Source organism: Nanorana parkeri, unplaced genomic scaffold, assembly GCF_000935625.1.
Source record: "Nanorana parkeri isolate BGI_ZX_2015 unplaced genomic scaffold, ASM93562v1 scaffold139, whole genome shotgun sequence".
NCBI lineage: Eukaryota > Metazoa > Chordata > Amphibia > Anura > Dicroglossidae > Nanorana > Nanorana parkeri.
Window position 1 is genome coordinate 1,195,086 of NW_017306407.1, and position 27,936 is coordinate 1,223,021.

The 27,936-nt window shown below is 43.8% G+C and overlaps 1 protein-coding gene across 1 annotated transcript; it reads right to left on the minus strand.

Annotated features, from left to right (window-relative positions):
• Positions 1-27,936, minus strand: CNBD2 (cyclic nucleotide binding domain containing 2). Its single transcript, XM_018554009.1, has 12 exons — positions 27,799-27,936; positions 26,116-26,166; positions 23,643-23,806; positions 17,154-17,310; positions 13,528-13,679; positions 11,323-11,461; positions 7,447-7,555; positions 4,899-5,073; positions 4,318-4,408; positions 3,608-3,652; positions 1,615-1,665; positions 1-384 (listed from the first exon to the last, which is right to left on the minus strand). Exons 1-12 carry the CDS (start codon positions 27,934-27,936, stop codon positions 1-3), a joined length of 1,656 nt encoding a protein of 551 aa, XP_018409511.1.

Below are 27,936 nucleotides of genomic sequence, written 5' to 3' on the forward strand. Positions count from 1 at the left end.
TTAGAATAATATCCTATCGAGTCTGGGCCGAGGGACAACAATTTCATGAACAAGGTATACATTTCTATCGGAAGGGTTTTGTCTTCTTTCCTGAGTTGACCCATACATGCCCTTTGGTTCTGAAGTTGCATTTGTCTCCTTTTTTTTTGGGAAGGTAGAACACAAATCTAAGATACCAGACTGGCTTAGGCTTGGTGGAGGCTGAAAGTGTTTTGCTCTCCTTTTCTTTTCAGCCTGATGGTTAAGGGGCTTAACAAGCAAGTTTACTAAGTCTCTCTTGAACATTTTCCAGTCGTTCTGTTGTAGGAAGAATTTGCACAGAATGTCGTCACTGCAGAGAATAGAGGTACAGTAATCCTTTATTAACCACTTCCAAGCCAGATTCTTATAAATAGATGTTTCAGTGTCAAAATTAGGCTGGATACATTGTTAGCTGGTACAAAGATAGAATTACATGAACTGACTATAAAGGGGTTAATTTAGATGGGTGAATACAGATGCACACAGCGTATAGTTTTGTGCACATCCAGGGCCGGATTTACTCCCCCTGCCGCCCCAAGGCCAGGTTCCACAATACGATACACATCTCTATGCAGCACTGCAAATGTATGTGCCCATTCAGACAGCTGCACCTGGCAGCATAAGGTTGCTCTGCATTCAGCAGCATATAAAAACAAAACGGCACAGAGCCGCATCTGGGGCCATACTTTGCTCCGTATTTAACACCATACAACGAACATGGAACCTACTAGCCAATGCTGCTGCTGCTGCAAAGTGAATTGCCTATATGTCTTTAGTAAATCAGCCCCAATGAGTTGCACGCTGTCACCGGTAATAGCCGGCAGTTTTCCAGTGCTGATTGCTGGACAACCAAAGTGCAGACAACAGGAAAAAAACAGTACTTTGCATTTATCAAGGTACATGTGTTATATGGTTGTACAATGTTCATTAAAAAGGAGAAAAGGAGGTGAGTGATTTTCACTCGGCCTCATAATCTGAGGCGACCTGTGACAATGAAACTGTCACAGGTCGGCTCAGTAGATCGGGAAGTGAGCGAACACATACCGTCGCTCGCTCACTTCTCGATCTATCCCTGCAGAGAGCCGTGACTGTCACTCACGGCTCTCTGCAGGGATTCCCCCCTCCTCTGTCCGATCCTCCAGCGCTGACTGGCGAAATGGACGTGGGAGGGGACGGGCACAGCTGGCTCTGCCTCTGGATAGGCAGAGCCAGCTGTGAATCCCGCAGCTGGGTGGATCCAGACAGTATTTTGGGGATCCGTCCCGGCTGCGGCGTCTCAGTATACCCCGAGCTGCAGTTTGGGGTATACTGAGCTTAGGGTGACGGGAGGACGCTAGTTTATGTTCTCCCGTGACCCTTAGGAGAACTATGGGGAAAAGCCCTGTTCCCATAGCTCTCCTTTAATGTTGATTAATTCTAGAGTGAACTAAACTTTTATGTATAAAAGGCACAATGTATTAAGTATCCTTGTTACAATTTCCCCTACCTCGGGTAGGTCTTCTGATATTTTTGAAGTTTTTCTATTGTTTCAGGATCACAGAATTCATTAAATGTTTTCATTTTCAGAAGAATGATTTTACATCCTTTACTGACCAACATCAGACTGCGCTCATCTTTCTGGTCATCATCGTGGAGGCTCTGAAACTACACAGGATTCAATGCAGCAAAGTTGTGATACATTTCAATTCTGCCATGAGATCACACAGACAGGCCTTGATCATGTTCTGTAATATGCTGCTGATAGTACTAGTAGTGGAGAAGATTGGTAAAGTACACTGTGCTAAAAAGCAATACTTTTAGTACCACTGCTGACCTCATTCTGAAAATGCTGGATGTCTGGCTGTCCCACTGATCCCCCTCACTTTAGTACTTTATAAGTTACTGACTTATAACAATCCCGCAGTCCAAGTGAAATCTAAACTTACCCCGTTAAAGGAGAACTATGGGGTAAGTGTTTTCCCCATAGTTTTCCTCGGGAGGACATAAACTAGCTACAGCTCCCGGTATACTGAAACCGCCACAGCCAGGGCGGATCCCGACATTACTGTCGAGATCCAACCAGCTGCTTGATTGAGAGCTGCCTCTGCCTATCTAGAGGCAGAGCCAGCTGTACCCGCCCCCTCCCCCGTTCAATCCTCCAGTCAGCGCTGGACGATTGGAGCTGGGAGGGTGGAATCCCTGCAGGGAGCCGTGAGTGACAGTCACGGCTCTCTGCAGGGACAGGATCGAGAAGTGAGCCAGCGATGGTATGTGTTTACTCACTTCCCGATCTATTGAGCCGACCTGTGAAAGTTTCATTGTCACAGGTCGGCTCGAACTATGAGGCTAAGTGAAAATCACTCATCTCATAGTTCTTTCATTTTTCCAGGTCAATGTCTCGGAAAGTGTTAAAGTTAGAGGATCAGCAGGGCACCTTGTAACTAGGATTTTCAGAAGAAGGTCAACAATGCACAGTATTGCAGTGTGCAATGATACCTTTCTTATTGGACTAACAAAACATTAATCATATCATAACAGATAAAGGTAGAAGCTGCAAAACGTTTTCTAGGAACCTTTGCAATGCAAACAGTCTGGAAGAGTATTAGATTACATTCAGATACAGACTAATGTTAGCCTATAGATTACATTAAATTATAATTAGATATGCTCTACTTTATAGATATTGTTACCAGGCCTATGTACCTGTGGGGCCCAGAAGGCTTTCTGTCACTTATCAATCTGTCCAGAAATACCAGGGGAGAATTTTATCAAAACTGGAGCAGATAGATTCTTGAGCAGTTGCCCATGGCAACCAATCAGCATATCTTTTCAGTTTGCTCAGTTAAGATTTGAAAATGAAAGAGAGAAGCTGATTGGTTGCCATACACCACTGCTCCAGATTTTGTCTGTTTCAGTTTTGATAAACTCCCCTCCTTGTATATAAATGGTATAACTGTTGCTGCAGCTGGTGTTGATTTTGCTGGCTGTTGAAGATAATATGATGGCATTATAGCCAAAGCTAGTTTTGGTCATTTTCCTATTTACTTTGAATACCCAATCAAAGAGATGATTTTTCTCATGACTGGATAGTTGAGGTGAATAGTCACACAATTTTTTGAGTGACAATTCTCAAATCCTTTAGTAAATAAGCCCAAATGCCTCTGTATAAACCAAAGCTGTCTTATTTCTAGTCTGCCTCGTCTAATTCACTTTACATCACTATATGCCACATTAGAAATTATGCATAATACTGCTTCACAAAAATGACTCACCAAGAAATCTCTTTCATACAATGAGTCAATCTGCAGAAGAGCCGCTGCATCCGGATTGTGCCGTGTTTTTAATGTACAGATTTCTTCAGTGTTCTGAAGTCTACATTAATGAGAAATGCCGGATGTTCTGATCGTATTTATAAATAATTCATTATTACAGTTTATTAACAGATAATTCTAGAAGGCGGTTTTTGTTTGATCGAACAATTAAAGTGACACTAAACTCAGGAGTTAAAGTAGAATTAGAGTCTTTTGGCATATAACTATTGCTAGTAAGCAGTAGAGATAGGCCCCAACATTCAAAAAAAAAAGTTGGCAAATACCAACAAACTTACCTGTGTCAGCGCCGCTCCCACTGCACAGGTCCCGGCTCCCGAACGCTGTGAAGGAGGAAGTGTGGGCGGGCGCATGTGCAGTCCAGAGCATCGGCCAGGAGAGGAGGAGAGCGGCACAGAAGCTGAATGGACGCAACCGGGAGCGTGCACGTCGGACGGACACCATGGGACCCAAGCAGTCTGCGGTGGATCAGAGACATTCTCTGCATTAAGGTAAAAAAACGCAAAGTACCTTTTTGTGTCCCTGTCCCCTCCACACTTATCTGTGTCACTACTGTCACCACCGCCGGTCCCGAAGTGATCCTCTGCTCCCCGAACTTCCTGGTTTCCAGGAGGATACTGAGGGCAGGGGAGCCATAGGCTATGGGCGCACACAGCTCCTTGCGAGCACGGTCAAGAATGAGCACACACGGGTGCCCCCACAGCAGCAGTTTAGCTGATAAAGGCACCGGTGCAGGGGCGATGCGTGGACCCACTAGAAATGAGGAAATGAACATTTTTTAAAAATAACTAAGGTTTTAACAAGTGTGGGCCTCCTATATATAAAAAGTGTAAAACAAAATCACCCGTAGGGGATTTTTTTTTAGATAATATAGATAATAGTTAGATATACTCAACTCTCCCCTGGCTTCCACCCATGGCGCCTAAGTGAGGATGATGTCATCCCCTTTTAGCATATTCTGGGGAATTTAGAGTGGTTTAAATCTCACTGAGGAGACACTGCCAGTACTGTGCTGCATCATCTTCTGGTTCAGCATCCCCTGGGATCCCGTCAGTAGGAGTATTATATCACAGTCTGCACTATGGAAGCCAGAGGAAAGGTGAGTAAAATGTCTAACTTTTTTCCTCCTACAGGGGGTTTTGTACACAGTTTCAGTAAGAGAAGAGGGGAGGAGACACATTTACAATGCAGACCTTGTATGCAGTACAAGATCCACTTTAAAGAAAGTTAATTGATTTGTGATGATGGCATGGTATTTTTTTATGTATTATTTTCTTTAGGTGGGATCATTTCATTTTCACATAGCAGTAGTCATCTTGTTCAACTTGTATAGTGCTTCCTTGCTTAAAGATTATCCGTTACAACGCCTCAGATTTAGCACATATATGTGAACAGGTCTGTTATGATAAACCATGTCAACAAGAGAACATCCACCTTTCACCATGGCTATTGGTGCACTTTCTTTAGTCCACAGGAAACTATCCCTACCATGATAGAGCCAGTTGGTGGTGTTTGCTTCCCTGGCCTCCCTTGTTCATAAATGACTAGTTGAGGATCACTGCTCCTTACCTCGTTTCAGAACAGCACAGCATTACAGCTTCTTTCAAAGCAGACAACTTCTGTGCATGCATCTTTGAAGTGCCGCTCCAATGTGGCTGCTGAGATGATGGCTTTACACAACTTGGTTCCAGCGGCTGGTAACACTTTTCGGTTACATCTTTGGGTGGTTTCTGAATTGTGTGGCCTGTTTAAACAGATAGTGAATACAATCATTATGGCAAATAAAGCCCTTTTCAAGTGTTGTCAAATGTTCAAGCTGGCAGCTTGAATTATTGGAACCAAATATTTATTCTCATTAATTATACTTTATTACATGAGCATGCTATTTTATAATAAAATATCTTACATAAAAAGACAATCATTTTTAGATAATACCATTTAAAATCATGTGATTCAGTTGACAAGTTTGGACACAAAAACCTTGGCAGAAATTGTAATTCTGTTTACTTATATTGGTCTGATGCCAGGATTTTTACGTACGTACTGAATATGTTTCTGAATCTTCCTCTTGTCAGTCAGTGGTGTATTTTGGTTTTGTGCTGCTCTAGGCAAGACTAAACTCAGGCACCCCCTCAATCTAAATTTGTCCCAACCCATGCTGTTAAAGACATTTTTCACAACCTGTCAGTCACTGGATAAAGCGCACATGGGGGCTCAGGAGAGCCATGCCTGGTCTCAGGAGAGCTGTGCAGGCTGGGCCGCCATCAGGGGGGTATGGCCAATACACATGTAAGGGGCCCCGGGCAGCCTGGGGGGGGAGGCACGGGCTCCAATCAATGAGTTTTTGCTGTATAGATTTTGGCCATAATATAATTCCTTATAATATTCCTTACCGAGCGGCATTCGGCTCGGCACCTCTATGGTACCGAGCAGAATAGAAAAACAGTTAAAAAAAGTAGAAAGAAAAAGAAAGAAAGCGATTAGCAGAGCCGGAGGTGATATGAAAGCCGACTCTGTTGAGCTCTCATGGTACTGACAGATCAGCGTCCCCTGGTTACCAAGTAACCAGGGGACGCTGAACTCTCAGTACCATGAGAGCTCAGCAGAGTCGGCTTTCACTTGCTATCTGCAAGTTTGTTTTTTTAGTATTCTGACAGCTGCTGCCGTCAGAATAAAGAAAAAAACAGCATAGGAATGAATAGCTAGATTCCTATTGGCTATTTCAATTTGCAATATCCAATAGCAAGCTGGCTATTGCACCCGCCCTCTGCTGCTGTCAATCACTAGAAGTGGACCTGATTGAGAACTTCAGGTCCCCTCTGCTGATTGACAGCAGCAGTGGGCGCGTGCAATAGCTAATTTGCTATTGGCTATTGCAAAGTGAAATAGCCAATAGGAATCTAGCTATGCATTCCCATGCTGCTTTTTTTTTCTGACTGACGCCGGGCAAGCGGTTCCGATGTCAGAAGAAAATAAAAAAAACAGAGCAGGGAGAAAGTGTTTCTCTCCCGGGCAGCCGGGAGCCGCTAGCTTCGCCTTTTGCCTCGGCATATGCCTTCGGCTCGACTGAGCCACTCAGCCAACTTCGGGAGCTGTACGGGCTATAGTGAATAGCCCGTACAGCAGCCCTTCGGAAAGGGGTCCTGGGGCAGAAGGTAGCCGAAGGATCAGCCGAAGCTACGGCTAGATCCTTCGGCAGCTTTTTAAAAAAGACCCCTAAATGCCTGATGGCAACCAGAATACAAATGCAACCAATGCATTTCAAAGGTCAAAAACATCCTCCTCCATCAGGGCTAAAGAAAGCAAGACTATGGGAGGACAGCTGAAATCGGAATTATACTGAAATAGACTTGACAGCCGTTTAATTTTGCATTGTAGATGAAGATTCTTTATACAGTAATCTGACCTTATCTTAGTGCTTTATTTTCTGTTTTTATCATTTTTTATTCTTACTTCATCAAAAAATATTATGGCATAAAGTAGAAAAAGTTAACTAAAAAGGTGCCCATAGACATTAGAAGACATTCGGCTACACAAGGGAATTAACTTAAGTAGCCAGAATGGTGTTTCTGGGCCACACATGGCCCTCTCATTTCTTCTTTGTGGCCCCCAGTGGTTTAACGAGGTTCCATATGTTTCCACTTGATGGATTTACAATTCCTTACATACATCTGCAGCTCACTGCTTCAGCAAATGTTTTATGGCCTCTTGCCATAAGTGCCAAGATGCTATAATCCTATGTCTGGAATTAAGTCAGTTTGGCAATCCGTATGACATATGTGTTCCCTTGAAGATTTATGTCACTTAATTTGGAACATTTTTTTGATATACCTGATCCAAAGTATCAGGTATATACTGATATACCTGATCCAAAGTATATGGGGCACCCACAGATCTAGAGGAATTGAGACTGGACCAGTTGGACAACCTTAATAATTGCTATTGTTTCTCCATGAAAACCCAGCTGCAGTAAACCTCCTCCACCATGTTCAATGGGGATGCACCATTTCTTGGTCAGGGAAGCACTGCCTGGTTAGATGATGCCTACTTGTCCAACTGACCTCTACTCTTCTCATAATAGACATAGAAGAAGATTTATAACAAATATAGCACATACTCAGCTTCTCTGGAAGGGATGAATGCTGAGAAGATAGAGAAGCACGTAGCCACCTATGATAAGATGGGCATTTAATCAGTTTCACAAGTCGTAATACTTCACAGGTGCCCTGGGAAAGAAAGCACATTGTAAAAAACAGGCAATCATTTTTAGTAAACTTCAAATCTCATGAAATATACATTGCAGAAGGTTCTTATATCTTCTGAACCCGGAAGCATGATCTGCCATCTTCACATAAACTCTTTTTCTGAAGGATTTTTTTCTTTTTTTGCTTTTTGGTAAAGAAGATTACTGTTTATGGTAATGGTATTTACAAAAGCTTCTTGGGGGCAAGGAATCAGCAGCAATTCTGGAAAGTATTGTGTTTGACTATGAGTAGCCGCAGTGCAGAGATCTCACGCAGCAAAACCATAAGGTATACAAGTAACATGTTACAAAAAAAAAGGGTTGTTTGGAACAGATAGAAGACCTGCCTGAAATAAATAAGTGACTAGTGATCAACAGAGCACCAACAAGGGGGTAGTGTGGTATCTGACAGCTTCTACAGGGAGTACAGAGTATAGACAATGCAAGAAAATAACCAAGATATGAAATAGTTAAAGGAGACCTCTAGGCAACAAAGCTAAATACAAGGTAGTACAAGGTTACTATTTTACTGGCCAAATGATTAGTAATTCTGTTCTGGTTGGCATGTGATACAAAGTGCCTGCCAGAAAACACAGCCAGATTCCCATGCTGTGCTGCAGCATAAGTTCTAATCACTGGACAAAACACACCGTATAATGCTGATCGGACAATGAAGGAGAAGCAGTGGACTGATGAGTTCATTCCTCTGCTCACTGTGCTCTCCTCCTGTCAGATTGTTCACAATAAGCACATATGCACTACAGCAGAATCTGAATTAGAGTGAAAATCCTTCTCCTCGTGTACTTAAAGTGTATCTAAACCCAAGAGCAAGACTCCATTGGTTTTCTTTTTTTAGTTTTAGTTTTTTCCTTTATTTTCACTTGGTGATCCAGTAAGTCTGTTATGTTTCAACTTCCTTTAGCAGGCCAAGCTGTCCAACAAAAATGGCAGATAGAGTGTTGAAACCAATCATTAAAGAAGAAATTGGGGCAAAATGTTTATTAACCCCCACACTGCAAGGGTCAACTGCTTGTTTTTGTCTAGGTGCTAACAACAAAAAAAAGTTATACTCATTAGAACTGTTGAGCCGGCTCCCTGCTTCTCCAGTCTCTGAAACCTGTCTCCTCCTACGCTGCAGCATTGAAATATTCCTCAGTGTCCTCACGTCTATACACAGTGTATAGAACATGATGATTTACAGCACCTTAGAACGCTGCAGAAGAGGGGAAGAGAGGCTGGAAGGACCGGTCTAAGAGCAAGTCTGCTTGGAGCATCGGGTGAGTATAACTTCTCTTTTTTTTAGCACTTAGACAAAAACGAGCAGTTAACCCTTGCTGTGCAGGGGTAGCCCCACTGCAAGGGTTTATAACGGTTTTGCCCGAGGTTCTTTTTTAACACCGACAGGTGTGCTTTTAATGGTTACTTTTTATTTGTTTTTGTAAAATCCTTATCCTAAAAAAGACTGTTGCTGAAACTGCATTGAAATGTTCAGATTTAATTTGTCAGTCAAGTCAATCTAAATCTGCGAGTGCATATAACTCTACCCTCCCCAAAGGTTGTCAATGCTGCTGTCCAAATGTGGCGCCATGACTCCTCAATAGAGTGGAGCCACCCTAAGACAGGAAGTGTATTACATGCTGGATCATCAGGTGAAAATAAAGGTAAAAGGCATTAAAAAAAAACAAATGCAGCCACCACATTAAAGGATTGGTAAGCTGCAATATACACTGAGTGGCCAGATTATTATGACCACCTGACGTTTGTAGGCAAATTAGCTATAATTTTGCGCTGAAGTTGCTAGAGGGCCAGACCATTATAAATAGGGATTCAGGTTGTTTACCACGACAGTAGAAGTGATTTTTTTCTGAAGACACGGGTAAACAACGCGATTTAACAGCCTTTGAACGTGGGGTCATTGTTGGTGCTCGGAGCCATGGAGCGATTATCCGCAAGACAGCAGAATTCGTTAAATGTTCAAGAGCAGCTGTTTAAAATGTTTAAAGATTGGACTGTCAGTCGAAAATCTGGGTCTGAACGTGCGAATTGTGGCCGCCAGCGTCAATGTTAGGGCAGAACGGAGAGTGGCAAGACCGGTACAAGACAACAGAAGGGCAACAGTGCAGTGTCAGATTCCTCGCATCACCTTTCAACATGTCGTGGAGTCACGAGGTGGCCCAACAAAGTCATCTCGTGGAGTTATCTCGTGGCCCAACGAAGTACTGATGGGGTGGTCATAATAATCTGGCCACTCAGTGTATTACATATTCAGGTTTAGATACGCTTTCAAATACAATTTTTAAGAATACATAAATGCATTTTCTGATTTTATATCTTTTTGAAGTTAACTTGATTGAAAGACAGTTAAGAAAAACATATTTTAAGGCTGGATTTCCAAGTGTGCCCGAATGGAATTAATGTAAAACACTGACTGAATGCCCAAAGCGTTTAACAAGAATTTTATAGACATTTGGTGCAGCAATTTGCTAGTATTCATCAAGCATTCACCAAAGTTCATCAGTTGCCAGCTAAAAGACCTGTTGCTTTACAACAATCCCCTACTAACGAAATGTAAGGGGATATATTAGATAAAGCAATAGATTGATCCTACTGGATCTCCAAATGCCCTTCAGCTACTAGATAAATACCACTATGTTGGTTGAGAAGCAGCTACATAGACTTCTATTGTGTCCTGACATCCTACCAGCAGTCTGCTGAATATAGGAAACGGTTTTTAATTGCAGATAAAGAAATCAGGCAGTTAAAAAAAAAAAATCTCAACTAATAGTTTGTTTCCTCAGAGACAAGCTCGTCTGACTAATCAGATCACATCTGCTTCTCCATTCTCCTAAACAGGCTTATGTAACTATCATGTACCTGTTTGGAGGAGAAACTGTTATTAAACAGATGACAAGGGTAGAACATAGCTCTGGTTACCTTTTGCAAAATCAGGACTGATAATGGCTAAACATAATATTAAATATTAATATTGTTTAAAAAGTAAAAACTGTGAGACGATAAAAGAAAATAGTTTATGTTGATTGAAATATCTTAGTAAGGCCCCTTTCACACGGGCTGATCCGTGATCACAGTAGTATAGAGGGGATATCACTGCTGTGACATCTATGTCTGTACAGTTTTTTCCTCCACTGCAATTACCAGACCCCATGTCTGTCTATGAGGAATCGGATGCAAACGGACTTGTGTCCGTTTACATCAGATTACCCCTGATCCAGCACAATCCGGTTCAGCAAAACAGAACACTGTTCCATTTGTTTACTGGGGATGCCCGTCCATTTACACATGGCTGCCCATAGACTTACATTGGGCATCCAATCGATTCCGCTTGAAAAACTGACGGAAGCAGAAGGAAGCAGTCCCGATCGGACCGGCCATGTTAAAGGGGCATTATAAAGGATTAGATAAGAGAATGTTGGCTTTTTATTTCAAAGATATACTGTATCTGACTTACCCTTGGTCTGGGGTCAGGTGTTACACATCCACCCTTGAATCATTAACTTACATTGAGAGGGAGGGTGGATATGAACTGGTTGCTCGCTATGTGGATAGCCATAGAGCTCTAACTCGTAATGTTATAGGACCTTGCTTTGCTATGCACCATCCAGGGCAGATGGTGATCAAAAGTAGGATAACACTCACCAGAACCACCACAGGGGTAAGTTAGTTATTTCACAAAGAACATTTTTAGATAAATGTAAATGTATCAAATGCGATGAATTGGCCTATACTTACCTCAGTAATAAATGCAATGCTTTTACTTTCCCTGGTATCCTGTATAATCAGTTGGCCATAGCGAAATTCTCCAGCTTGGCAGTTTTCTGCAATGTTTTTAATGTGCTCAGGAGGCCAGTGAGAAAAGATGTCCAGAGATCTGGGTACATTAGACAAGAAAAACATGGTGTAATTATCCCCTTTTTAGAGAAAAGCAGAACTACTTAAAGAAGCAGTGGGGCATTTAGCTTTGTACAGCCACGCAGCACTTTAGCTTTGCCAGCTTTTATTGGCAAGGTTGTCCATTCTGCTAGCTAAACCAATATCTATGGGAATGTATCATATAAGTTCACTGGAAAGCAGATATTCATTAGTGTTAGTACTGTGTCACAAATAAAGCTCTAATAAAACACCCTTCCCAAAAGTTCTTATTCTCAAAGCAGCTGAAAGTTAGAGTAACAGACAGGCTGACAGACAGGCTGGCTGTAGAGTAAACTTGTCACAAGCATGGAAAACTCAAACTGGGCATATGAAGAAAACAATGCTCAAGAAGTCACCTTTAGTAAAACTGCTTACAAATACATGTATTATATCCAAGGATCTGTAGAGTAAGTTACATGCACATCTTGCATTTGTCTGCAAAAGTCAGCCTTGGCCCCATCCTATTTAAGGCTCAGTAATGATACCTAAATGTGCTGGGTGGCTTCATTGACCAACAGACAGGCTTGGGAAGTGGTAGGGGGTGGGGACAAGTGAAATATACATGTAGCTTCAGCTATCTATACTGTATATTCTGTTATTTATCCTTAGATTTTTTTCCTGGTATGGCATCCGGATTTTAATGTGAAGCCATCATAACAGAAACCTATACTGAGAAAAATACAGGGGCTGCCATTGCTGACCCTTTTAAAAGATACTAGGTTTCTGGCTGTTTCTGTCTTCAGTGCTTCACTGCTGAGAATCATAGTTAACTCATGACATGTAATTAGAAAAATTTCCATCCCCTGCCCTCCTGCCACCGTATAAACTACTAGACCACTTTTTAACTTTTGGAAGGGCAAGGTCCCAGCTTTATTGACTTTAACATTATAAAACACAATTCTTTTTTCCGTTTGACATGAAATCATGCCAGACTCCCAGTCACAGAAAAACTGTGGGCACCCAAACAACATAACTGTATAACATAACATGGATCACCTGTCTTCACTATCAGTTGTAGACAGGCATCCAGCCAGCAAGAAATTTTAGCAAAGGTTAAAGGAGAACTATGAGGTGAGTGCTTTTCACTCACCTCATAGTTCTAGGCGACCTGTGACAAAGAGACTGTCACAGGTCGGCTCAGTAGATCGGGAGGTGAGCGAACACATACCGGGTTCGCTCGCCTCTCGATCCTGTCACGGCTCTCTGCCGTGACAGGGGGAGGGGCTGGATTCCCCTCTCCCCGCTCCGATCCACCAGCGCTGACTGGCGGAACGGACGGGGGAGGGGGCGGGTACAGCTGGCTCTGCCTCTAGATAGGCAGAGCCAGCTGTCACTCACGCAGCTGGGCGGATCCCGTCGTCTAAGTCAGGATCCGCTCCGGCTGCAGCGTCTCAGTATACCGCGAGCTGTAGCTCGCGGTATACTGAGCTCAGGGTAACGGGAGGACGCTAGTTTGTGTCCTCCCGTTACCCTAAGGAGAACTATGGGGAAAAACACTGACCCCATAGTTATCCTTTTAATGCTGTAACTGATTAAGCTGGCAAGGTCCAACAACTGCCAACGAAGCTGTGACAACTCAAAGAAAAGAGGGAGGGTGGGTGGACACGTTCAGCTCAAACACCAATCTTAAAGCACTAAGTACAGGAATACATTGGAGATTTGTAACTACTGGATCCTAGGCAAATATAGCTTGTGTGTTGTGCAGGGTACGCTATGGAGGCTTTCTTAATGGCCTAAGACAAATGTCCTTCCTCCTATGCCAGCTCAATGCTTTGGACATTAGACATCTGCAGGGCTGTTAACTAAAGGATGAAGAGTTTGGAGAAGGCAGGAGAATGGAACAATCTAGGACAACACAGCTGAACTGGAAAGTGAGATGAATTCAATATTTTTTCCAAATGAGCTATATTTCAAAGTGTGGGAAATATACTGATGGTGGCACTGGATATCCTTGCTGTGTCTGTGACATGGGTACAAGATGAAGCAAAGTTTGGGTAACATTCAGACATTCATATGAAACATCACCTGAAATAGTCAAAACGACATTGAAATTCTTTATGCAATTGTTGATCCAGTTTATTTGCAAAGAAATCTTTCTTGTCCACCACTAAAAATTCAGTTTCAGACATGCAGACCACTGTGACGTTCCTTTTCTGGCCTGTCACCATTCCAATGTCCTGAAAATTAGGAACAGCTACACTTTATTATTAAGGCCTACTGTAAAAATAGCCTTATAAAGATTAGTGACAGTTCTAAACAGCATGTCAACTTTATACAAATATAAAATCACACTTCTTTACTTATTGAGTTATAAATGTGGCATATTCACTGTAACAATTAACATTGAACTGTCACTATCTACTGATTGTTACTCAGCACTGCATTTCAGGTTTTTGCTGCGCACACCTGTATTTTGTAGTGGACTAATAAAAGAAGGCCAGAACTTTAAGCCTGATCAACAGGTTTGTCTGTTTGCTTATGCTCTGGATAGAGGTATATTTGTCCAGACTTTTCTCTAACTCCTCATGCCATGGATTATCCTTGTGTATTGTCTGGGCTGTGTTTGTACTCAAAGCTTGTCTTTGCTGATTCTGATAATTGGTACGTTACCTCTGCTATTGCTCAGCATTGCATTCGCTTGTCTAGAACCTGGACTCTGTCTACACCTGAGTTGCCCATCAGTGTGTTGACTGTAAAGGTGGCCATACACTCTACAACCATCGCAAGACTTTAGTCTTGCGATGGTTGTAAAGGGATTTAAAAAACGTACGATCTGCCTATCTTGGACAGGCAGATCGCACTCTCGATCATCGCAAGCCCGCCCTCCTGAGGGGCGGGCTTCCGATGACCGCAATGCTGAACGGGCAGTGTGCGCGTGCGCACACCGGCCCGTTCAGCATTTATCTTCCGAGCACCGTTCTAACCAGCCGAGAATCGTACGATTCCCGGCTGGTTTTCGAACATGCTGGTTCGACAGAAGACGTGCGACCGTACAGTAGAAACGGTCGCACGTCTCCGTTCACACTGCACGATTATCGTACGAAAACCCGATCGCATACGATTATCGTACGATAATCGTGCAGTGTATGGGCACCTTATCTTGGACAGGCAGATCGCACTCTCGATCATCGCAAGCCCGCCCCTCCTGAGGGGTGGGCTTCCGATGACCGCAATGCTGAACGGGCAGTGTGCGCGTGCGCACACCGGCCCGTTCAGCATTTATCTTCCGAGCACCGTTCTAACCAGCCGAGAATCGTACGATTCCCGGCTGGTTTTCGAACATGCTGGTTCGACAGAAGACGTGCGACCGTACAGTAGAAACGGTTGCACGTCTCCGTTCACACTGCTCGATTATCGTACGAAAACCCGATCGCATACGATTATCGTACGATAATCGTGCAGTGTATGGGCACCTTAATTGTCTGTTGTTTGCTCTGATCATCCGTGTGAGGACTTGCACCTGTAGTGTAAAGCTGTACGCTTTATTCTTCAATTGGGTTGGACCTATGTATTCATGGACCTTTGTGGCATTTTAACTATCTACTGCTAAACACTGAAACAAACTAATTGAAATCCACTGACTTGATAATTAGTCTTTTTTATTCATAATCTTAAATTTAATAGATCTTTATAGCTCATAGTTACATAGTATTTGAGGTTGAATAAAGACATTAGTCCATCAAGTCCAACCTATTAGGATTAGGCTCAGCTTTTATTAACCCCATCCCGATCGATAACTGAATTATTCCAGCAAAATGTTTAAGTTAGTTAAAACCGGTGACTAAATAATTCCATCATGCGGGAAAACGAGCGCTGGTCCATGGAGGGACCAACGCTCATGTTGTTAATGTTGTTGCTGGGTCCCTTGGTGTCTGAGGCAAATCCTGAACAGCAAATCAGGGGGTCCCAGCACTGTGATCACTGTGATTAACCCTTTAGTGCCCCCTTATTAAACAAAAAAGAAGTTTTAAACAGTTTTTAAAAGTTTTAAAAAGTTGAAAAATTTTTACAAAAGGAAAAAAGTTTTTTAAAAAAAGTCAAAAGGCAAAAAGTTACAAAACAAAATATGTTTAATAAAAAAAAATCATAAGAAAATATAGTGCAAGGAGGCTATTAAAGTTAGGAGACAAGCATACCACATTCTAAAATCGTTCCACGCTAAAATTGTATTTCGCTCCTTGTATTTTGTGACCTACAACTCCCAAAATAAACTGAAATCCCAGACATATGATACACCCTATAAATCAGCACTAATTATGTACACATTATTGCCAAAACTGTGAAGAATTCCTTTTATTTTTTATATTAAAGAATAAGAATGTATATATGCATATGTCACATTGAAGCCCATTTTGTCCTTTACAAAATGGTATATAATATGTGTAGGTGTAATGTATGAGGAAGATGGAAATTATGGGTAAACAAACACATAGCAAAAATGGCAAAATTGCTCCGGTCCCCAGAAGCAAAAAATATTTCTGAAGCTGTGTCACTAAGGGGTTAAACCAGCATATTTCAGGCCTCATCTGTAAAATAGCAGGTAACACTATCCCCAATCAAAATACCAAACAGTAAAGAGTCTCCACTTACAGCACAGAGTAACCTTGTGCTGTCCTGCCATACCACCCTTCATGCGATAAGCATTGTGGTTCAAAACAGAACCCAGCTGATGATACCACCCATGAGAATCACAGTTAATGTATAATCTGTGTTTTGAGTATAAAGCCCTGTGCATGTGTCACAGTTTGCTGTCTTCAGAACCAACCGGTGTCCTGTCTGCAGCTATTCATGTTGCAAATGAGACTCTGCAGGATCTCACTTAGGCCCCATACCTGTTTAGTGTTGAATCAGTTTTTATTAAGTTTCATAAAAGAAGATTCAGACAATGCACATAATGGCTCAAACATTAAATCACAGTGTTGGGATACAATATGAGGGAGGGACATACCTGTTTAGACGTTCAGGCAATACTCCTGCTGGTTCATAGCAGAAGTGCTGCTGGACACTTTCTCTGAGGTCATGTCTGTTAAACCTATTTAAAGCTGAAATCCAGATATATGTTAGTTTGCATACTAACATTGGTCCATCTTGGTCCAATGTAGGTATGGATTCCTGTTTATCTATTCTCTGAAAACACAGGGGTCGCCCGCTGGCACAGTGGCCATTCAAAGAATGCTTAGAATTTGATTGCATGAGGGATGGATCGTGATTTCACCTGCCAATTTTGTGCCCTGATCTTACCTGTTCTGAGAAAGACCTTGCCTGACAATTTTATACCACATTTTGTTTTTGCCTGCTGTAAGCTGTTGCCACTCCGAGTGTAACTGAGGGTTTACTACCTACATGGCAGCACGGAGCTGACTGTCAGTAGCATTGACCAGACTCCTGACACTTTATGCCTGCTTTGATAAGCCTTTTGATAAGTGGGCTCATGTAGCCTTTTTAAATGGATAGGAAATGCTGACCCCTGCCAGCACTGTTCTGACGTCTCCCTAACTTCCTTTGCCAGGCAACTGGAGGATTTCTCTATCATGCTCAATAATGGTATGAAGATTGCATGATGGTGTAAAGATTTAAATATTACAAGAGAAATTTGAAAGCTTAACGCGGTAAAGTCTACAAAATCATTGGTGTTGCCAGTGATTGCTTACCCCAAATTTAGCTCCTTTATGCAGCAGCTGAGGTTCTTGATCTAGAAAGGCACTGCTACCATCCTCATCATTGCAAAGGGCAACGGAGCCAGAGTAGATGAAGTAGAAGCTGCTTCCAATATGACCCTTTCTGATGATCACCCTTCTACATCCAAACCTGATAGTGAAAAGTGAATGCTAACATTTGCATTACAGATATAAATGAAAGAAAATGTCCTTTGTAATTTCTGGTTAATGTACTGCGCCATGTTAAAATTGGAAATAACAGTATAATAAAATAAAAATGGTCTTACAGGAGGCTGGTATGGTTGTAGTGATAAAACAACTGTCTAGTAAAGATTATTTTTATTGGGTAAAGGGGAAATGTGCCTACAGGCATAATAGAACACGTCCACAGGAAACATTTATAGACTTGTAGGCACCTTCACAACTCTGGCTGAGCTCCGTGACCAAACACACAAGAAGGATTTTTTTTAAATGTTTATAGAAAGAACTGTTAATAAGGCTTTCTATCTTTTACTTTAAGGACAACAGCTTGTCATCAGACATAACCTTCAGACACTGGCGGAACTACCAGGGTCGCAGCGGTCGTTTGCGACCGGGCCCTGTCGTTCCGCCTGCTGGGGGGGCCCAGAAAGGAAGAAGAGGGCCCCCCCCAGATTGTGCCGCTCCTTCCCCGCTGCTCTGCCACCCGCAGCATGTACGGGCGGCTGTGCGGCGGGGATGGAGAAGCTGACAGCCAGTAGTCGCGCAGAATGTGCTGCAGGCACCACCAGGCAGTACATTCTGCCGTGCGAGGACCCTCTCCTCTTAGCCCCGCCCCCTGGCTGCCGAGACGAGGAAGAATGTCATGCAGGAGAGGGAAGGTAAATCTGGACTGGGAAGGGGGGCCGCAGGGTGGGTCGGTGATGCTGGTGGTATTCTGCAGTGCTGGTTTTTTATTATAATGTATTGCTGGGACTTGTAGTCCTGCATAGCTGGTGGTATTCTGCATTGCTGTATAATCATTATACTGCAATGCAGAATAGCACCAACTGTGCAGGACTACAAGTCCCAGCAATGCATTATATTTTTAAGTAGAGATGCACCACTGCCAATACTGGGCATTTTCACGAGTACTCATACTCGTGAAAATGCCCCGATACTAAACGCAGATACCGGTGTTCTGTTGAGGCGTATTTTCCAACCTCAGCATCTGCTTTTGTGCACAGACAGGTATCATTGGGGGAACAGGGATTTATTTGCAAAGTATTTAGTTTAAATTGTTAATTGTGACCGTTAATAATATTCCATCCTTCATTTAATGTCATGGACAGCATATCATTAACGGCCACAATTGACAATTACAAACAAATACTTTGTAAATAAATGGCGGTTTCCTCGCTAATCCCGTCTGTACGCAAGCACAGATATTAGGTCAACGTTCTCGACAGAACACCGGCACTACATTTTTAAACTGAAGCGGCTGCCTGAGGTCCCGCGCTTGCTGGGGAGCTCGGCAGCCGTCCTGTTAACCGCACAGTGCCATGGCGGCGGGGGGTTGGGTGGGCCCTTCATAGTGTCTTGCACCGGGGCCCTGAAGGTTCTAGTTACGCCTCTGCCTTCAGACATAACTTGCAGTAGTAGTTTCTAATTTGTACACAGGTCCTTGGCAGCCTGTTTTTTAAACTGATTACTGTTTTTCTATGCTGGTCCCATCTGCTATTCCACTTCCTCTTTTTGGGTTAAGGCAATGTGTGCCAGCTCTCTGCTCAGTCTCCCCTCTTCTTTGATGGCACTATCTGTGAACACATGATTGAACTTATAAACGCTGAGCAGAACGTTACTGCTCATTCATCCGAAGACACCATTGTGTATGCATAACAAACAGCATAATGCCAGCCCTCACTACTGCTGCTCTCTATTACTGTCTTAGAGAGGCAGCAAATGTAGTAAGGGCCGACATCATGTTTATGTACATCAAGTATGAGCAGTAATGTTCCTCTCCCAGTCCCCAGGTCTTAGGACGGCCACATGGGGCAGGGGGGAAAGTCTTTGTGTGAGCTTCGATACAAACCAACACTGAGTTTATATAGGGCTTTTCAGGACTTCTGCCGGCAAGGGATCAGGGATTACAGGGAAAGTAAATATCAGTAAGGGCCTGTTCACACGACGTCTGTTTTCTGTGCTGACCTGATCCGTACGCTCCTGCACTAAAAATGCATCCCAATGTATCCCTATGTGTTTTATGGGCTACAGTTCTCAGGTGCGCAGTCCATTCAGGTTACGACAGAAAAAATACTGTATGTCACATTTTGTGCGTTCAGGAAACGGACCGGAAACGCAAAACGCGTCACAAAAGTGTCAAAAACGCAGCGCATCAGTAGCACCGCGTCTGCAGATCCGCACCTGATCAGGACCTGATATCATGTGAACAGGCCCTTAAACAGAAGATGGGCTGTCAAAGAACCTGTTACTTTGCCCTAAAGTAGTACTAATCCCTCCAACTTTTTACAGTTGATTAACTTTTACCAACAAGGGGAACATAGCTTAGTAATAGTGCATGTTCAACACTTACATTTTTTATGTATTCACTATCCCTGGCTCCAGATCGCTCCATGCTTTTTCCCTGAACTTCCTGGTAAGGAATTTCCAGGTAGCGCATGCATTAGAGACATAATGATGTTAGGGGAGCGCACTGAGGATACAGGAGGAGGGGGGTGCAGGGGAAAGCTTGATGCTCTAGGCTTTAGAGAAAGCTGTATGAGTGTACGCTCACCAGGAGCACGCATACAAGGGAGGCTCAATGGGACAATGTAAGTGGTTGAGACCACCTGACAAAAAGAAACCTGAGAAGAGGGCATTTTGTTAGAAGCAGTGCACAGCAACAACAGGCCTGGGAGAAAAAGCACACAGCAAACAAGTTAAGCGCTGAGGTCTACAGCACTATACCCTTTTTTCACTTTGTGGTTTAATATTACTTTATAGAACAACTCCAGGCAACATTTGTATTAACCCCGCACTGCGAGGGCTAAGTGCTCGTTTTCATCTAGGGAGAAAAATAAAAAAATTTTTTAGTCACCTGAACCTCAGAGTCAGCCAGCTGTCACAGCGATCCCTCCTGCCTGTCTCCTGCTATGCTGCAATGATGGCATGTCCCTCGGCATCCTCATGTCCTATACACAGTGTATAGAACAAGATAACTCAGGGACCTTAGACCGCTGCAGTGGAGAGAGAGCGAGGTGGAAGGGACCAATCTAGGAACAAGCTGGCTCAGAGGATTGGGTGCGTATAACTTTTTTATTTTCCACCCTAGACAAAATGACCCACTGCAAGGGTTAATAAAAATGTTGTCCAGAGTTCTTCTTTAATGGGCGAAGCGATGGTACACTGTAAGAAACCTGTCGTAAGTGATTTTGCTACTAGGCCTTTTTGTTTATTACATTTGTTTTTATATTTTACAGATAATGGTGAAAAATAATGATAAAAACAGGGAAAAACAACACCGAAGAAACAAAAGAGGTGATGCCTGTCAGAAATGCTGACAGCCATCAACAGCAATAATGCGATTATTCTTTGTGTACCCCAAAAGGTGAATGTTCACAAAGGGACTTAAAGGAGAACTATGGGGTTAGAACTTTTCCCCATAATTCTCCTAAGGGTAACGGGAGGACACAAACTAGCGTCCTCCCATCACCCAAAGCTCAGTATACCGCGAGCTGCAGATCGCGGTATACTGAGACGCCGCAGCTGAAGCGGATCCCGACAATTATGTCTGGATCCACCCAGCTGCGTGAGTGACAGCTGGCTCTGCATATCTAGAGGCAGAGCCAGCTGTACCAGCCCCCTCCCCTGTTCGTTCCGCCAGTCAGCGCTGGAGAATCGGAGCGGGGAGGGGCGAATCCAGTCCCTCCCCTGTCACGGCTCTCTGCAGTGAAAGGATCGAGTAGTGAGCGAGCACCGGTATGTGTTCACTCACTTCCCGATCTACTGATCCGACCTGTGACAGTTTCATTGTCACAGGTCGGCTCAGATTATCAGGGTGAGTGAAAATCACTCGCCTCATAATTCTCCTTTAATACTCATTAAAAATAAGTAATGAATGGAGAGCAATGTAAAGTTGAACAGGACCTGAAAAACGAGCACCTCTTGTGTGTGCAGGTACAGAGCCCCCTTGTAACCAGGAAAAAACCGGGATCAAAGGAATGAGGGGAATATAGAAGGGTATTTGCTGCTTTTCCCTGTTCATTTTCTACATGTATGTCTGTCTATAATGTGTACAGACAAATGTTGTCTCTACAGATTCCAGGTATCCATGTTGTACTGTAACATTGGATGAATCCAGGTGCATCTGATAGGATGCAGCCACTGTTCGACCGATAATATTGCACTCAGCTCAGTCAATTTTTAAATTAACTTTTGTTGATCCAAATGGTGCTGACAAGGCCACTCATGGTTCGAATTGCTGATTCAGCAGGAATAAACCGAATTTTGAGTCGTCTATGGCCAGCTTTAGACTTGCATTGTGAAAAAGAGTAGTAAGGCCCAACTCTTGTTTAGCTCAGCAAAGCAGGAAGCAGGGCCTGCATATGTACTGAGTAAATATGGCTGTCCCCTTATAAAAGTATAGTTATATATTACCATGAGTACACATTGAAAACATAAATGACATGAAGCTGATCTCTTCTACATGTTTATCCTCAAAGATCAGCTATATCTTGGCGGGACAATAGAGGACAGCCAGACATTCAGACAGGAGTGTTTTTGGTATTATGTATTTTGGTCCTATAGACGTTTAAATGGGAGCACCTGAAAATCCTGTTTTTGAAGCGTTTTTCAGGCACTCCCATTAAAATTTATGAGGCCAAAATGCACAATTCGTGCCCATAAGAAGCTTGTGTATTTTTTCAAGCTTAATGCCCCTGGTAACAAGCAACACAATCCTCAGGTGTGAACAGGGGCCATTGAAAACAATAGGATTCCTCTTGTTATGCATTGTCAAACTTTGGGAAAGGAGCTGCAAAACGCTTAGGTGTGAATGGGGCCTAAATGTTTTAAAAATAGCAACATTTGCACCAGCTCAGACATCACTACAAACCACTAAAAACAACCATGCAAAACATTACATTTATGTTCTAGATGGCAGCCTTTCTCAACCAGGCTGCCTTCTGCCTTCTTCAGGGATGCCTCTAAATTTTGGTACAGGACCATGCCTTTTCATTGTTCAGGCAGGCTCTTAATATGAAGAGGGAACTTTGATGTGAAAAGGGGGGCTCCTGACTTGCGCATGGGACTCTGAAGTGAAGGGGAGAACCCCATTTTCTTATGTGTTTTTCCATGTGTTCCCTCCTTAAAATCCATACCAGACTCCTATCTGGAATGAGGGTCTGATATGGATTTTGAAGGGTTCACATGTAGATATGTATACATGCAGGGCCGGCCTTAGGGGTGTGCGGTCGCACAGGGCGCCATAGCAACATGGGCGCCTGGCGACCGGCACAGATTCAGTAAAAAAAACACTCTTTAATAATCGCCCGCGGGCGCGGCGCACCTCCGTGCGGGCGCTTGACAGTTTACCTGTTGGCTCAGCCAGGCAGCACAGCAGTGACAGTGTCACTGGCAGTCTATGAATGACTCATTAAGATGGCCGCCGCGACAGCGCGGCGGCCATCTTTAAAACTGGACAAAGTACTGGCACTCTGGCAGGCCAGTCCACAGGCGGAATCAGGAGTCGTAGATCATCTTTACTGCGGCGCCCCTCCGTGCGGGCGCTGGATGGATCAGCTGTGGGCTCAGCCAGGCAGCATAGGCTGCAGTGACAGTGACAGGTAGTCTGTTGGTTACTCATTAAGATGGCCGCCGCTCAGCAACAGCGCGGCTGCCATCTTTAAATCTGCACAATGTACTGGCAGCCTGGCAAGCCACAGGCGGATTCTGCCGGAAAGACACGTGGGAGGCTGTCCTTGCCTTGCTATGAGGAGCGGGGATGAGGAGAGCAGCTGGATGGATCTCGACAGTATTGTCGGGATCTGTCCCGGCTGTGGTGCTCTCTATATATCACGGCAATAGCCCCGATATACTGAGCTTTGGGTCACTGGAGGAGGTTTGAATAAAAGTTGTATTTTTATCATAGCTTGTAATCTGTTTTTTTGGGACTTAACGGAATGGAAGGTTTTAAATGGAGCCGATATTGGAGAAATGGGTGTGGCCACTGAAAGGGTGTGGTTACTGAGGGGCGTGGTCACTATGGGGCGCTGTAAAGCTTTCTCGCACAGGGCGCCTAAAGACCTAAGGCCGGCCCTGTATACATGTGAAGATTTTTACATTTTAGACTGGGATGCTGTGACTGAAACAAGGCTGAGAAACGCTGCTATGTGGTGCTGCACTCTTGCAAAAAGCTAGTTACTCACCCCATATACAACAATCATAACTAGTTATTTTACTTTTGCGTGAGACTCAGCCACATCTTAAAGCTGCCACTATAATGTATAATGCCCAAATGCATTTCACCTCTCAAACCGGAAAACCTTGGCCAGAAGCATCTGAAGATGGCTACTATAAAGCTGATAGCTTCGAAGAGTCTGCAGTAAACTGCACAAGTACTTGATTTCAGTCTCTGTTCTCCATTTAGGCTTTCTTAAAGTGATTAACTCTGCTTTCCTAGGGAAGCGATCCTGTAGGTAGTTAGAAGAGTTAACTAGTTAAGTTTCTGTAAGGAATGAAGAATACTTTGCACCTGTATTAGCAGGTTGTCTTTTTTGTCTTAATTTATTTGAATTTAAAAAATATGCAACTCATAGGGTTTCCAATGGTGCAAATGTTTTGCACAGAGCTGATGGCCCCAGTACTTCTGTTTAGCAGCCCTTAAATAACTGGTTGTCCTCTTGTGAAGGGAACAAGTGAAGTAAAAACCTCTTTAAATTTCTTAGAAAGATGAAGAATCATAATAAAAGTTATCTAATACGCAGTCTTCGCTGTTAACATTAAAAGGAGAACTATGAGGTGAGTGCTTTTCGCTCATCCTCATAGTTCTAGCCGACCTGTGACAATGAGACTGTCACAGGTCGGCTCAGTAGATCGGGAAGTGAGGGAACACATACTGGCGTTCACTCACTTCTCGATCCTGTCACGGCTCTCTGCCGTGACAGGGGGAGGGGCTGGATTCCCCTCTCCGATCTGCCAGCGCTGACTGGCGGAACGGACGGGGGAGGGTACAGCTGGCTCTGCCTCTAGATAGGCAGAGCCAGCTGTCACTCACGGAGCTGGGCGGATCCAGACATAATTGTCGGGATCTGTTTCAGCTGCGGCGCCTCAGTATACCGTGATCTGTAGCTCGCGGTATACTGAACTCAGGGTGACGGGAGGACGCTAGTTTGTGTCCTCCCGTTACCCTAAGGAGAACTATGGGGAAAAGCCCTAACCCCATAGTTCTCCTTTAATTAAAGCTGTATTCACATTATTCCATATGTGTTTTCATGCGCTTTTAACATGTGCTAATGCATTTTGATGCACTTTTTACATGCTGCCATTGTCATCAATAGGACATTTAAAGCTCATTGATGCATAACAAACAGACATGAGCTTCTTTGTTCAATCCACATTGTATAGATGTGAACTAGCTGCATTTAAAGGAGAACTATGGGGTCAGGGCTTTTCCCCATTGTTCTTCAAAGGGTCACGGGAGAACGCAAACTAGCGTTCTCCCATGACCCAAAGCTCAGTATACCGCGAACTACAGCTCGCGGTATACTGTGACGCCGCAGCCGGGACGGATCCCGACAATAGTGTCTGGATCCACCCTGCTGTGGGATTGACAGCTGGCTCTGCCTATCCAGAGGCAGAACCAGCTGTGCCCGCCCCCTCCCCCGTCCATTTCGCCAATCAGCACTGGAGGATCAGACGGGAGGGGGGAATCCCTGCAGGGAGCTGTGAGTGACAGTCACGGCTCTCTGCAGGGATAGATCGAGAAGTGAGCGAGCGACAGTATGTGTTCACTCACTTCCCGATCTACTGAGCCGACATGTGAGAGTTTCATTGTCACAGGTCGGCTGAGTGAAAATCACTTGCATCATAATTCTCCTTTAAGTCAATGGCTTACCTGTGTAAATGCATTATTGGCGTTAAAATGCCTGCAATCAAATGCATAGGTGTAAATGGAAAGACTCAATTTATACCTATGTGTTTTAACAGTATATGAATACAAATATGTACCCGCTCTACCCTGCTAGTCCATCTTTTGCTTGGGGTTACATTGGTTCATGGAAGGATTACTGCTCATCTCCAAATCCAGTACAAAGGTGATTAATCCAGCACTTGATTCCAAATTCCAATACTTTATTATCTATAGTCAGCCGCATACAAGGACACAATCTACTTACGCATTTCAGCTACCAAGGGCCTTAAGGTGCCCATACACCTTACGACCATCGCCAGACTTTTGTCTGGCGATGGTCGTAAGCTTATTAAAAGCTTGTACGATCTGCCCATCTTGGACAGGCAGATCGTACTTGCGATCATCGAAAGCCCGCCCCGCTGAGGTTCCGCAGCTGTCGAACGAGCAGGCTAGAAACCCGCCGACAATCGTACGATTCTCGGCGGGTTTTCGAGCATGCTGGTTCGACAAAAGACGTGCGACCGTACAGTAGAAACGGTTGCACGTCTTCGCACACACTGCTCGATTCTCGTACGATCGCGGGATTTCCCGTGATTCTCGTACGAGAATCGAGCAGTGTATGGGCACCATCATAGCTGCTTTAATACACTGAAATGCATGTTCACAAGTTAGTCATTGTTTTAAATGGTATGGGTTCACATATGTGCAATGCGTTGTCCATTGTTTGATGTGTCGATGACAATGGCAAGGCATAAAAACACATGATTGTTGATAATTCATAGAAAAAGCATGAAGGGAAGGGTGTGAATCCAGCCTAGGTGGTTTTTTTCTGTTTAAACAAGTGATAAATACAATTGATAAATATTTCACCTGTCTGTTCTTGAAAAGATTGAGATCAAACATTTTGCGTTGCTCAGTTTCCTGAAATTAAGATAAGCAAAATTATGTGTCAGAAGAGACTTGTATCTCTGGATAAAACAAACCTATTTTATTGTGCGGTTATTAAGGAAATATATTCTTTATATCAAGCTAAGGGCTTGATCATACCAGACACATTACAGTAGCATCATAGAGGTCGGATGGATGATAGATACCACAGCACCTGGCACAGACATGGGTATCCGACACTTCTGGAAATATTGAATGTTGAAGAGACTGGAGGCGGCTACAGTAGACACATAAGGGTCAGAGGATAGCACTCCAGCGTGTTGTGAAAACACAAGCTTCTGACACTGTTGAAAGTATTGAATGTTGAAGAGACTGGCGGAGGCTACAGTAGCAATATAAGGATTGGAGGATAGCACCACAGCACGTGGCAGAGACCCTGGCATCCGACACTGCTGGAAGTATTGAATGTTGGAGAGATTAGTAGAGGATACAGTAGCGACATAGGGGTGAGAGGAGAGCACCACAACACGTGGCAGAGACACTGGCATCTGACACTTCTGGAAGTATTGAATGCTGAAGACACTAGTGGAGGCTACAGTGGTGGCATAGGGGGTCGGAGGAGAGCACCACAGCATGCCTCAGAGACCCTGGCATCTGACACTTCTGGAAGTATTGAATGCTGAAGACACTAGTGGAGGCTACAGTGGTGGCATAGGGGGTCGGAGGAGAGCACCACAGCATGCCTCAGAGACCCTGGCATCTGACACTTCTGGAAGTATTGAATGCTGAAGACACTAGTGGAGGCTACAGTGGTGGCATAGGGGGTCGGAGGAGAGCACCACAGCATGCCTCAGAGACCCTGGCATCTGACACTTCTGGAAGTATTGAATGCTGAAGACACTAGTGGAGGCTACAGTGGTGGCATAGGGGGTCGGAGGAGAGCACCACAGCATGCCTCAGAGACCCTGGCATCTGACACTTCTGGAAGTATTGAATGCTGAAGACACTAGTGGAGGCTACAGTGGTGACATAGGGGTCAGATGATAGCACCACAGCCATCCAGCACTTCTGGAAGTCTGGAATGTTGAAGAGACTGGCATAAGCAGCAGCTGTAAAAAAGAGGGAAGATAGGAGACCCAGTGCCAGGGAGCAGTAGTTATATTACCTTGTTTTATTCCCTTTTTATCAAAACCTGACAGGGCCACTTTAACTACATATTGTCATATAAGTCATCTAAATGAAATCCTTAATGCGATCCAATGCACTATTACTTGCAGCATTGATATTTAGGGCCCTTTCAGACTAATACATTGCAGTGACAAGTTTTAAACCGTGTGTCAATGCTCAGATATGTATGCTGTGGTGCACTGCAGTGCCATCCTATGTGAATGGCACCCCAAAGCACTGCACAGTAGATGTCAATGCATGGCAGTTCACCAACATGTACATACCATGCGTCGTGGTGTGGGGCGGGGGTCAGCAAAAAAAAGGTGCATTTCTGTTAATTTGTCTGGTGAAGAACATAGGCAGTCCATTCAAAATGAGTGCAACTCCTTAATGCCACTCCTGTTAACACACAGATGGCAATGGACTGTAGAAGTGTGAATGGACCCTTAAGCTAATTAAGGGCTAATTACAAAATAAAGCAAACCTGTAAAGACTTACTTCTTCCACAGACACTGCATCCTGGCTACTTCTTGCAGTCATTACGATCTGAAATTCTGTGAGTCCTTTAAGCTGGTGGCGGAAAACCTTACACACCTTGCATTTCATCTTGATATCTTGTGCAAGCCGTTTAAACAT

What these genes read in the sequence shown, in the direction of transcription:
- CNBD2 (XM_018554009.1), bottom strand. Translation starts at nt 27,936, where the DNA reads ATGTTTAAACGGCTTGCACAAGATATCAAGATGAAATGCAAGGTGTGT. An exon ending in ATAAAGGAGCTAAATTTGGG is followed by an intron (nt 13,680 to 17,153) that starts GTAAGCAATCAC and finishes CCTAATTTTCAG; the next exon opens with GACATTGGAATGGTGACAGG. An exon ending in TGGGAGCGGCGCTGACACAG is followed by an intron (nt 1,666 to 3,607) that starts GTAAGTTTGTTG and finishes AATCCTGTGTAG; the next exon opens with TTTCAGAGCCTCCACGATGA.